This window comes from Phocoena phocoena, chromosome 15 (genome assembly GCF_963924675.1).
Source record: "Phocoena phocoena chromosome 15, mPhoPho1.1, whole genome shotgun sequence".
Classification (NCBI taxonomy): domain Eukaryota; kingdom Metazoa; phylum Chordata; class Mammalia; order Artiodactyla; family Phocoenidae; genus Phocoena; species Phocoena phocoena.
This window is the reverse complement of record NC_089233.1, coordinates 83,507,834-83,520,176: the sequence shown is the minus strand read 5'-3', so window position 1 is coordinate 83,520,176 and position 12,343 is coordinate 83,507,834. Positions and strand designations below refer to the sequence as shown.

The window sequence follows — 12,343 nt, the reverse complement described above, 5'->3', positions numbered from 1 at the left end:
AAAGGCCATCTCCTTAAAGTTCACACACCCCCCCCACCCGCGTTTTTTTTTTTTTTTTTTTTGGCCAAAGAGGAAAAACCGCAATCAAAAGAGAAAACCCCAAACCAAACAACCAAATGTCACTTGACAAACAACTAATGTAGTCTCATCTCCTTCCACCTGGAAAAAAAGTCTTTTCCTTAAAGCATTCTCAATCCCCCTCCCACCTTGAAAAGGACAAAAAAAAACCACGCCATTTCCAGACCAAGAAGCCATTTACAGACAAATGTCATTTTCCAGTTCTGATTTGTGCATGTCTTTTTTTTTTTCTTTCCATTTTTTTCACAAAGCACTCTCAATGTGGCCGACTAACAGGAAAGTGTGTGTGTGTGTTAATGGTTTGGGGGGGCGGCAGCTGCTACAGTTAATTCTCTTCTTTGCTTTTCAAAGAGCCTGCATATCTGGAAGGGGAAAAAAGGTCATACTGTAAAATGACGTGTCATTTGGCTTCACTGGGCACTCAGAGTACTAACTCCATTTTTTTTTTTTCGGCCTTATTTTATTCGATTCTCCTTCTCTTCCTTCCACGGCCCGGCCCGGCCCGGGACACGTCTGCTCCGCGCACACAGTGTGTCCTGCCCGCAACGCACCAAGTCGCGCCCAGCGGCCGCCGCGCTCCCTCCTCCGCCCGCCCCCCCGCTCCGGCGCCACGACTCGCCCGCGCCCCCTCCCCCCTCGCTGCACCACCTTTACCACTCCGAGCCCTTCCGAGGGGCTGATGTCACCCGCCCCCACTCTCCTCGGCCACTTCTCCCGCCGAACCTCTCCCCTCGACGAGGCCCCCTCCGCCACCGCGGCGCCCACCCCCCCCCCCGCGTCACCCCCTTCTCCGCCGGCCCCTCTCGCTTTCTCCCCTTCCCTCTCCCAACAAATCACACACCCAACGGAGGCGGGTCCCCTCCCTCGGCCCGCCACCCCATTTCCTGTCCCCGAAACCCTCTTTTTGTCGCAGTCTCCCGAGCCCTTTGGGACTCCCCCTCCCCCTCCCCAACACGCACCCGAACCCCTGGCGTCGTGTAGGCCTCGCGGAAAAAGAGAGAGAGAAGAGCGAGGGGGAGGGCGAGAGAGACACACAGAGCGAGCGGCCAGGGGAGGGGACCCACGCCCGCGTCGCCACGGCCCCCGGACCCATTTTGGGCCCCCGCCCGGCCGAATGGCGCCCCGGGGTCCCCCTTCCGGCCTCGCCCCCGGGAGACTGAGCCCGCGGGCGGGCGGCGGGCTCGGGAGCGCGCGCCCGGGGCGGGGGGCGGGCTCGGCGCGCGCGGCCTGCGGGGCGCCCCGAGGGGCCCCCGGGCCGGGCCGGGGCCGGCGCCCCCCGCCCCGCCCTTACCCAGCAGCAGCAGGCGGTGCGTGGCCCGGTAGACCTGCTTGTCCTTCTGCAGCTGCTTCTCGATCTTTTTGTTGGCCTCGCGCTGCGCCTTCTCCTCGTTGCGCTGGTCCTCGGTCTTACTGTTTCCGAGGCAGCCCATGGCGGCGGCGGCGGCGGGGCGCGGGGCGCGGCCGGGCTGCGGCGGCGGCGGCGGCGGGGCCGGGCGCGGGCGGCCTCACGCGGGCGGAGAGGGCCGGGGCAGCCGGGCGGGCGGGCCGGGCGCGGGCTCGGCTCCTCGGGGAGGAGCGCGCGGGGCGGACTGCGGACCGCGCGGGGAGGGTGGTGTCGGTCTGACCGACCCGAGCGCGCGGCTCCCGGCCCCTCGAGCCGAAGCCGAGGGGTCTGATGGCCGCCGCGGACCGAGGCGGACCAGAGCAGGAGCTGCGGGAGCTGCTGCCGCCGCTGCCGCCGCCGCCGCTCTTATTGCCTCGGCCGGGGCCCCGCCGCCGCCCCGACCCAAAGCTCCGCGGCGGGCGGGGGGAGGCGGGGGGAGGAGGAGGCGGCGGCGGCGAGGGGGGTGGAAGGAGGAGGAGGAGGAGGAGGGATGAGGAGCGGCCGCGGCGGCGGGGAGGGCGGGAGCTGGTGGATGGAGGCGCCCCCCCCCCACGGGTACCCGGGGAGGGGGGTCCCTCTGCCCGCGCCCGGGACGGGACGGGCCTGGGAGACGCCCCCTCGCCCCCCTGGCTCGGGCCCCAAGCGGGGCCGGCCACGGGGGGAGAGGGGGCGTCTCCGAGCCGGTGACGACCCCTCGCACGACGCCAACGCTCCACCCCCCGGGCCGCGTCGCCCAGCGGCCCCCGAGGCCGAGCCCCCTCCCCCCTCCCGCGGGCGCCGCCGAGGGGCCGGGGTGGGCGGAAGGGGAGGGAGCGCGAGCCAGAGCCCGGACTTAGGAAATTTTTCGAAAAGAAGAGAGAGACAGAGAGAGCTAGAGAGCAGGGAGTGTGGAAGAAGCGAGGCGAGCACGAACCAAAGGACAGAGCAACCGAAAAGGAAAATGTGTCCAAACACACACACACAAATACTCAATAAAACTCCACACTACACAACGATGGTGGTGTCTGGTGGCGGGGAGGGGGCGGGGGTCTGACTAGATGAGCCGCTCCTCGCGCCCCTGGCGCTGGGCGCCATGGCCCGAGCCGAAGGCACCCGAGGTCCCGGAGCGCTCACGGCCTCTGCGCTTAGCCCGGCCGCCCACGAAGGAGAAGAAGGCGCAGCCCAGGAACATTCGGAAGCAGCAGATCGCCCCGAAAAAGAAGCCGCAGCCGCGGCCCTGCTCCGGGCGCTTCTGCAGCAGGAAATCGAGCACCCACGCGGGGCTGCGCACGGAGAGGACCGGGAAGGTCAGGAGCGGCAGGTGGGCGCTCAGCGCGCTGATCTTCAGCAGCCCGGACCCCCACACGGCGCCCCTGAAGCCCCGCAAGGCGTCGAATAGGTCGTCCTCGTCCTCGTCGCTCGAGTCCGTGTCCCACTCGATCCAGATCCTACTCGTGGCCCCGGCGCCGGCGCCCACGCCGCCCCCGCCGGCGCCCTCCGCGGCGCCCTCGTCTGCGCCGCCGGCGGCGGTAGCGGCGGCGACCTCCAGGCCTCGGGCCTCCTCCTGGGCTTCTGGCACCTTCTTCTTCTTCTTCTTCTTCTCCTCCTTCTTCTTCTTCTTCTTCTGCATCTTCTCCAACTTCTTCCTCTCCTTCTCCTTCTTCTTCTCCTCGTTTCTTCTCTGCTCCAATAGCTTCCTCTCGATCTTCCGCCGCTCCTTTTCGGTCAGCAACTTCTCGGAGGGCGCCTCTTGCTCCGGCTTCTTGAGGGGCTTCTCGGTGTCCCCTTTCTTCCGCGGCGCGCGCGGCTCGGCCAGCGCTGCAGCCACCGCCGCAGCTTCGGCAGCCACCTCGGCCGCAGCCAACGCTGTCTTCCTCTCGCTCTCCACCGCCCAAGCTTTGATCTTCATGGCCATCTTCAGCATGGTAGCTCGGCCACCTCGGGGTGCCTGGCTCTCGCCTGGCCCGGGCGCCCTGCTTGCCCCCGGCCTCGGGCTGGCTGGACCCCGTGCGCCCCGTGTCGGGGGAGTCGGCTGCGATCCCCGCTGCGCTGCCCCGGGGCCGCGGAGCGCGGCTGCCGGGCTTCGTTCGGGCTGCTGGGCTGGCTGCCTAAGAGTTAGCGCCAAAAAAAGGTGAGCAAACGAAAAAGGGGCGAGAACAAACCAAAAAGCACCCAACAACACGAGAAATCAAAAAGCAACAAGAAACGTCAAACAACTCAAAAAAGAAAAGTGCAGAGGCACGATGGCACGAGGTTGCTGTTACCCTCAGGCGCTCCTTGGTTAAGCTCTTGGGCACGCCAATGGAGAAGAGAAAAGAGAAGAGAGAGAGAATTGGGGGGTGCCCGGGAGGCGCGGGCAGGGCGGCAGTGCTGGGGCGCCCCTGCCCCGTCCCGGCCCCGGTGGCTATTTCCCCGCGCCGGGCGACTCGCACTTCCGCGGGAGGCCACGGTGCCCCCGGACTTACATGTGAGTGAGGTGCACTCACACGCAAGGCAGTGCCTGCCTGCCTGCCGGCCGCCCGCCGCCGCCCCGCGCTGGGACAGGGGTTCGCTCCAGCCGCGGCGCCGCAGCCCGGAGCCAGAGAGCCTGCGAGCCAGAGAGCGAGCCGCGCCGGGCCGGCCACCTGACGCAGCCCGCTCCGCGGTGCCGACGCGACTGAGTGTCCCCGCCGGAGAGCAGCGCTCCTAAGCAGCCCGATGACGCCCCAGCCTCTTCAGAGGACGGACCCACCGTGGCGGCCCCTATAAACCGAAGGGGAAGCCGAAAAATCGGCCCGCCGGGGACGCGCCCAAACGGGCCGCCGCGCACCCCGGGGGTGCAGGCCGGTGCGGGGGCCACGCGGGAGTGGGCGCGGGGCGCAGGGGACGCGGTGGCGGGGGCCGAGGGGGCGCCCAAGACGGTGGGCGCCGGACCCCGCCTCCCAGACCTGCCTCCCAATTTTCGGTGAGTGGTGTAGCCCTGGGCGGCGTGAAAAGTGTGCGACGGCGGCGCTTACCCCTGCTGCGCGCCTCCTTACCTCCAGCTTCCCGGTTAGCGCGCGCGGGGACCGCCACCCACCCCTCCCTCCCGGCGGCGCGTGCCCGGCAGCGGGTCGTCCGATGAGAGGTGTTATGTGAGCGCGAAAAACGAGCATCGCAAGAGCAAGCAGGCGCCGGCGACTCGAGAGCCGAGCGGTGGTGGCCGGGGCCGCGAGGTCTGCGTCCCCGGAGTCCTCCTGGGCGGGACAGGTGGCGGGCCAGGGCGTCCCGGTTATACGAGGCCGGGCCGGGGTGCCGTGGGGGGATGCTCTGGAACAGATGGAAAAGTAGTTTATTGAACACGAATTTGTTTGAGAATTGTTTAAAGACTTTCAAGTGTCCCACCCCAGCCCTGTCCCATATGAGGATGCGGTACAGCGCGGTGGGTGAAGAGCAGTCACACCAAGTTCTCAACGACTCGGCCGCGGCTCACTTTTCCTGGGACCTTGGTTGAGTCTCCTGGTTGAGCCCTGCGCGTGTCTGCTTGGGTACAATTCATTCATTCAGTCAATAGAAGTTTGGTCCGTGCGGCCCACCTTGGGCCCAGGTGAGTCAAGAGTAGCCCAGCCGTCAATCTAAGACTTGGCAACTGCCTTTGGTGGGTCGCGGCTGCCTGCCGGTCAACCCCAATCCATGAAGTAGTCGTGAACTCTCTCCCGCCTTTAACTTTCTTTCACTTCGAAACAGTAAAACTTTGGATGTTTGGGGGGACAGAAAGAAAGGAAGAGGCAGCCGACTTGTAAATGGAAACACAGCTAACATACCTAGGGGGTGGGGTGATTGTTCGGTTTGGTCAGAGGCCTTGAGTAAACTGTCCAAATAGTGTTGTTTTCTTTGAAAATAGACACTGTTAACCATTCAACGGGACTGCTGCAATCCCCCGCTTCTCCTCAGTTTGCTCAACTCAAAGTAAGAAAAGTGTCAGATGAAGATGTCAGCTATTATTGTTCTTGGCCCCATCCAGTACACCTCTACCCGCCTTCTACAAGGCCTCACTTTATGGACCTGAAAGACAGCGGAGGGCAATTCAAAGCCAGCAGAGAACACTTGGAATTAAGAACAGGAAGCGAAATCTTCACGCCAGACCCTCATGATCTACATCTGCTACCTCGCCTGACTGCGGGTCTCAGACTCTCTCGAACTCTGCAGAAAAGTTGCTGTGCTTGCCCTTTCCTCCTCACATCCAAGTAAGCCAGGTCTCAATCCCACTCTGGATATGGTCTCTCCTTCTTACACAAAAATACACCCTCTTTCGACAAAAACTCAAAGGAACTACCGTTCGTCTAAACAAAAGCCGATAAAAATATTTACCCTATAGACGGGGATGTTCTCCTAAGCAAATTCGACAGTAAGGCTGTTTGCAAAGATCATGACACAATCATTCACCAACTAGATTAGAAACTACCTAAAGACGGGGCCCAAGTTTTATACCTTTATATCTTAAATAAAAACCTGTTGGTTGAATTTGATTAATCAACTGTCATTTTTAAAAATTGGTGAAGACTTATAAGGAGGAGGAATAGGCCAGAAATTTCTGTTCTTCTCCGTTTGTTCCAAAGCATCTTTCCTTCCTGCTTCTAATGTGGCAAAGCGCAAATACATCGTATTTAAGAGCAAGAAAGAAAATAGTAACCAATACAACCTCGATACTTATGCCAGTAGCTACACATTACTACAATGAATATAATGAAGGCTCCTTATTTGGAAATCCCTGAGTTGGGTTACCATCTCCCCCCTTTTAGATAAATATCACACCTGAACTTTGAAAGGAGTGAAGCTGTCCCATGTCATATACTGACATATATTCCAGGCGAGGCACAATCGAGACTACTGTCCTAGAATGAATAAAGCAAGGTCTGGCTTCAGTCATTTCAACTTCTAACCTGGCAGGCCATCCTTGAAAAAAAAAATTTTGTTAAGCGTAGGTTTCAGCTATATTTTATTATGACCAACCACTGATGGACAAATAAAGCATTTACTTTGTAAATAAACGACAGCAGGTGGAATCAAGGGTTTACGGGTAAGCAAAGGCCACTAAGAGCTCTGAAACACAAGCTCGTTTGTGGTCTGTTCAGCTTTCTGTTTTCACCGGACACAAAGTGAAAGATGAGATTTTTACTTAATTGGCGTGGTGAGCTGATACCGTCTACAGTTTTCAGTCTAGCATTTGACCTACCTGGGCCTTAAACATTTTAATAAAAATTTTTAAAAAAAGGCTCTCAGGTTTGGAGGCCACCATGCGTGACCTTTTCATATGAATCAGTAATTTATTTTAATAGGTTGTTACCATTTTAAGCGCCTGGTTTATGCTTCACAAGTGAGCAACCATTAGCATAATTCTTGGAACAGTCCAGACTCTAGAGTTTTCCAGTGGAAGGGGCCTCTTTTTTTGGCTCAGGGAGAGACGGAAGTTGTGGAAATTTTAAGCTCCAGAGAGGGGCAAAGGGCCAGAATGTCCTGGGTGTAAAATGCCTGGTTCAGGTAACTTGCTTCATGCCAAAGCCAGCAAGTTGGGATAATAACACAACCGTAACCTAAAGCACTAGGTCACCTCACGATACAACTTGGTAAAACAGATGGGGGTCCCACCGCTATACACAGGGCCGGCCTAGCAAAAGCTCTTTCCAGCAATGCAGATTTTACAACAATGGATGGATTCGCATGTCATGTCGGGGTTTGAATTTTGTGGTCTTGTAAGCGTTCCCTGGCTCTTTTGCACCTTCCTGTCTGAGAAAGAATGCCTCGTCTGCTCTTAAAAGAAACAGACTCGTTATAGCTTAGTATCTTGAAAACATTTTTACACTTAATGATGTAATTCAGTTTTTGGACAAGGGTGTTCTTTTTGGCCTTTCATTAGATGGGGTCACTGTAAGATCCCAGAGAAAACAGAATTATAATATTATTTTAATAGCCTAGGAAACAATAAATAGGTTTCCACTGAAACAGAAACCTTAGCTGTAAGGTTTTGATAATAGCGCTTAGCACTTCAATGGTGCTTTGTCTTTAAAGCACATTTCGCACTTTATTTAACTAGAATTACTGAAATTGTTGCAAATGAATGTGGCTTGAAGCCTGCACGATACCGATGAGGAAGCAGGTATTGTAAAAAGCGTTTTCCTAGTTCCAGTTAATCCCCGGTGAGAAGGTTCTATTACTTAGGACCATAAAGTTCTTAAAAATCTAATGTAGTGATTACCTAGGGCATTTTTTTTTTCCCTTGGCATATTCACTAGTTAATAACGGCAACCACAAAGTAATCCAAAACTGGCATTCAGAACTAAACATGGTGCTCAAGTTAGTAAAACTTCATTTCAAAAGCCCTGACATTAAGGGACTAACTAACCACAAGGCCATATGAAATCTCCCGATTTAATTTCTATCAACTAATTTTAAAAATAATTTGTTTTTAATTTAGAACATACTCGAATCCAAACAAAATATAGGGGCACGTTGGCCAATGTGTTTGGACCCAATTTCTTGAGCCCGTGGCTTTGAGATACCAATCAAACATCTACTTAAAACCACAGTTCACAAAACGAGGGCAGTTGGGACTTCTGTGCCTTTATGGATCTTCCTTGACTTTGATGCGTGGACACCATCGAAGAGAGAAACTTCCTGGTCTCCATGGATGCCCAGTTCCCAGGACGGTTAGTGCCCTTCTCACAACATCCCCAGGAGCCCCAGAGTAAGTGGGAGTGGACTTTTACCAAAGCCACCATCTACTTTAAGAGGGGGAAACAATAAAGTAGAGACTACGTGCATTACAACGTTCCTTTTAAAAACTTAAACCTAAATAATATGATACATATGGTAGCCTTGAAAAGATTCTAGATGGATAATTTGGATTAAGGGCTTACTGACATCAACCACAGACCGATGGACCCACTTACTGGAGATCTTGGGGCGGGGACAAAAAGATGTAAATTTGTTACCACTCTATAGCAGGAAAGTTAAATTTTCCTAAGCCAAAATACCTTTAGCCTCCCTTGGGGGCGGGATTTCACGAGGACTAAGGTGATGGGAAAGCCTGTTGCTTAGAACTTTTAATTTGGCCTCGAGGATGGGAACTCATCCAGGATGGGGAATAATGCAGGGAGGACTAGTTAAAAACAGGTGCAGGTCAGCTAACTTTTGTTTTTATTTACAAGATGCCTTATTTAAATGACATTTTGATCCAACATCTTATTTAACAAGTACCAACAGGAAAAAACAAAACAAAAAGCAAGTTGGCTCAATCAAGAGAGTCTCAAAGTCCTAATAAGATCTCTGTAGATAAAAGAAGCTCTTTAATTGCTCTGATTTTAAAGATTTTACTGTTTTTTTTTTTCTTTTCATTGCATTCAATTCTTCAAACTTAGCCCCATATGATTAAGAGTTCAGAGCGTTAAACACTCTGGATGAATCAGGTAATAAATTTCCTTTCATTAAATGCTGCTTTGTGTATACATATATACATAGGAAACAACTGCTAAATACAACTTTTACATCTTGGGGTTTTACTTTATTTACCTACCAGCCAAGCATGGGTGACCGTTTTCAAACAGGCTTGCACTTAGTTACTAGCCTCAGTTTGGGACAAGTGAGATTCTGACAGGGCTGTAGGTGTCACCTGCCCTCGTAGCTGAACCCTCCTCTCTAAACCCACTTCCGTCTGCTGTTGGTAAACCCGGAATTAAGCAATTAATGGGACATAATTAGTCACACGTTTAATTTATCTAAAAATGTAGGTACCTTTTCATCTGTCTGTGTTTACCCACACACGTTGAAATTGAAAAACGTGTAATTATCGTTTAGCTCCACCCCTTTCCCCGGGTCTTTATTTTGAGGGGGCACAAATGCTTGGCTCCCAGAGGTTGAAGGGCAGCCTCCTCCTTTGCACGTGGCTACACATAAGTCCCAGCCAGAGGCTGTGCCCGCCACTCCCTCCCTCACTCAGCACTTTATGGAGGGCTTGGCAGCCCGCACAGCCCCCTCCCCGACAAGTCAGGAGCCCACTCGACTCAGCGGAGCCCAGAGGGCACTGTGGCTTCCTAAGGTCTTTGCCGACCTCTGGAAGTCAGGAGGAGGAGAAGACTATCCAGCCAAAGCATCAGACATTTGCAATCAGTCTGGGGATCAGATGAAAAGGAGATGTTTTTATGAGCTACAGACCTCAGCTTTACCCACACCCACGTCCCGGGGTCTCTGCCCGCCGCCCAGAAAGGGGAAAGAGGCCTCTGCCCGCTTTCTCCAACATTCCTGTCTCTCAGTCGCTTAAGTCTCTACTACCTTCTCAGATTACGGCTCCTTTTGTGCTAATTACGCTGAAAAAATTGAAAGAATGTCGCTGACTTTACAAAGAACACAAAGCAAGGCTTGCTTTAAAAACTAAATATAGCCAATTTCTTTCAGAAGGCAGACAACTCAGCTTTCAAATGATCTATACTATGTGGATTAACTGCAGATGGACAGTTATGAAGACCCAGGTAACAGAAGGGAGGATACATCTAACGTGTGTGTTGCTCCGGGGGGCCATTTACATAAAATCCCAAATCTGGTTAATGATCAACTTTCCCCACCCCACCCACCAGCACTTCATTGTAAATGAAGACTGCCCACAGGGACTTCCCTGGTGGCCCAATGGTTAGGGCTCCGCGCTTCCACTGCAGGGGGCGAGGGTTCGATCCCTGGTTGGGGAACTAAGATCCCACATGCTGTTCGGTGTGGCCAAAACTTAAAAAAAGAAAAGACAAGATTTGTCAATGATGGCAGACTAATGTAAGCTACCATGAAAAAGGAAAGGGGTGGAATGCCAATGTGTAGAAGGCTATGTATTACGCAGGTAAAAATATAAATGAAAGGAAAAGAAAGTCTAACTTCTCACTCTGGGAGGCTGTGGCTGCCAGAGAATGAGAGGATGTTGTTTCTGCAGCTCCTGTTCGCCATTATATAAGAAATGGTCTTTTAAAAGGAGAACTGGGAAGTGTCTGTTACTGGCCAAGAAAACTATGGATGACACCCCCGCCCTCCCTCTATGAAATCCTCTAAGGGTTAATATCTAAGGAACATTAAATACGGAATCGCTCATGCTGAAATAATGCCACAGCTGTGACCCTTAGGGCTGAATTTTGGACACCGGCACAAGTGACAGGTGTGCTCGATGTATGCCCAGCTTGGCTGAAGTGATGCCTAACTCAAGTCACCCCCTGCTCACCCCACCGCCCCCCGCACCCCCGATTAATTGGTGGGGACTCTGGAGCCAGCCGGGAAAGGGCCTTTTGCCACGGAAGACCATGTGTGCTCAGCCGTCAACAAAAATGCCAGCCTTTGAGGGGGATGGAGGCCCTGCTCCCTGAATAGAAAACAAGAAAATCAAGACAGACCTCAGAAGACAGGGGAAAGAGGAAGTGGGAGCTGAGAGGTCTGATCGAGATCAGACCCTTCTAGGTTTTAAAGCAAACAGATCTGTCCTATAATTGGCTCTTGAAGGATTTTAGCAAACGAAGCAAGCCCAGGGTTCTAGGAAATGTGTCACCAAAATTGGTATTATTAGAGGAAGTGGCACAAAGCTAGAGATACAGAGTCTAATCTGTAACATACTAATTACACCTATTTTTATCCCAGGGTTGCAGTGACCTAACACCAAGAAATGAAAACTCTAGAGAACTAGCCCTTCACGTATGCAAGACATGAACACCCTGAGGGCAGTGGCCACGGGGCAAAGGTTTCACCGAGTCCTTTAATCTGACCTGGGGTTAGAAATCAGCAGTCACGAAGGTAGCCAACTTTCGAGGGAACTTGGCAACAGTGGAGGAGGGCCAGTGAGGCTCCAGACCAAACCTTGGGAGCTCCGGTATGAAGTCAGCATGCTGGTAAGAGGACAACTCTGGAATGTCAAAGTCCGGCCTGAGCAAAATGCCTACGGGGTGTCCTGGTCTGCAGAGGGCAGAAAGAAAGCTCTGCTGGGCCGAAAAGGAGCCTAGATGAAAAAGCTTGCGTTGGTCCATCCCACCAGCCACACAAAGGCCCTGATGCCAGATGGCTGACGGACAGCGAACCACCTCCAAAAGTCGACAGATCTCCCGCTTTGGGGACTGGTTCCAATAAGGATGCTTCTCACTATGATGGCTGAAGGCATCAACCAGCTTAAAGCAGCATTAGGTTTTTTGCTTCCTTATCCTGAAAAGACAAATCTCTACCTTCTGAGTACCAGGATGTTTTCATAATTGTACTCTCCGCTTCAAAAAGCCTAGCTGTGAAAGAATCTTTCAAAGGAAGTTGATATAAAACTTAGTTGGGACCCAAAGACATCTAATCTGCCAGTTAAATGGCTATTCCATGCATTCATAACCATTCAAAGCATCCCAATGTCTAGAAAAACCTCACTGACCCCATCCTATCATGATGTTATTATTAACCCGGGCCTCAGGGGGGCGCCCCAGAGCAGGGGAACTTAAAGTCATTCTCAGCCTTAAAAGTGAATTTCTTAAACGGTTTTCTATTAGTTAAATCAGTAATTAGTCTAAATACATCATTTCAGTAATCTGCCATGAGTCAGTTGAATGCAAAATGGGGGGAAAAACTGTGGGCTAACTAGGGTGATCCCCAAGGATACAATGTTTTAATCTTAGATATAAGATAACTTTATATTTCATTTGCCTGGCACATTCTTAAATGTGTTAATTAGATGTGTATTCCTCAACCTGGCATAACTACACATCCTGTAGATTTACTGAGCGTACAGAAGGCAGACAGGGCAACTTTGTGGAAAAAAAAGAAGAAGAAAGAAGAAAACTAAAGAATAGAACTCTACAACAAAAATGTAGTTTCTAAAATGGATGCCGAAGTAGAAAAGATATTGAGAGAAAAATATATGTGTATTTCAGCAAAACTACAAACACACCA

General features: G+C 53.0%; 1 protein-coding gene across 11 annotated transcripts in view; it reads right to left on the bottom strand.

Moving 5' to 3' along the window:
• The window catches only part of GNAS (GNAS complex locus), a 53,878-nt gene that overhangs the window by 16,743 nt on the left and 24,792 nt on the right, over positions 1-12,343 (bottom strand). For 2 of the 11 annotated variants that reach the window (XM_065891900.1, XM_065891901.1), the window contains exon 1: positions 3,907-4,143. The exons of 4 other annotated variants lie outside the window; for them this stretch is intronic. Coding sequence is in view for 4 of the 7 variants with exons in the window: in XM_065891897.1 (XP_065747969.1) it covers positions 1,370-1,508 (139 nt within the window). In the remaining 3 variants the exon portion in view is untranslated. Of the gene's footprint in view, positions 1-1,369; positions 1,876-3,906; positions 4,144-4,458; positions 4,512-12,343 lie in introns of those variants that run through there. 5 more of the 11 variants (XM_065891897.1, XM_065891899.1, XM_065891896.1 and 2 more) reach the window with 3 other exon arrangements.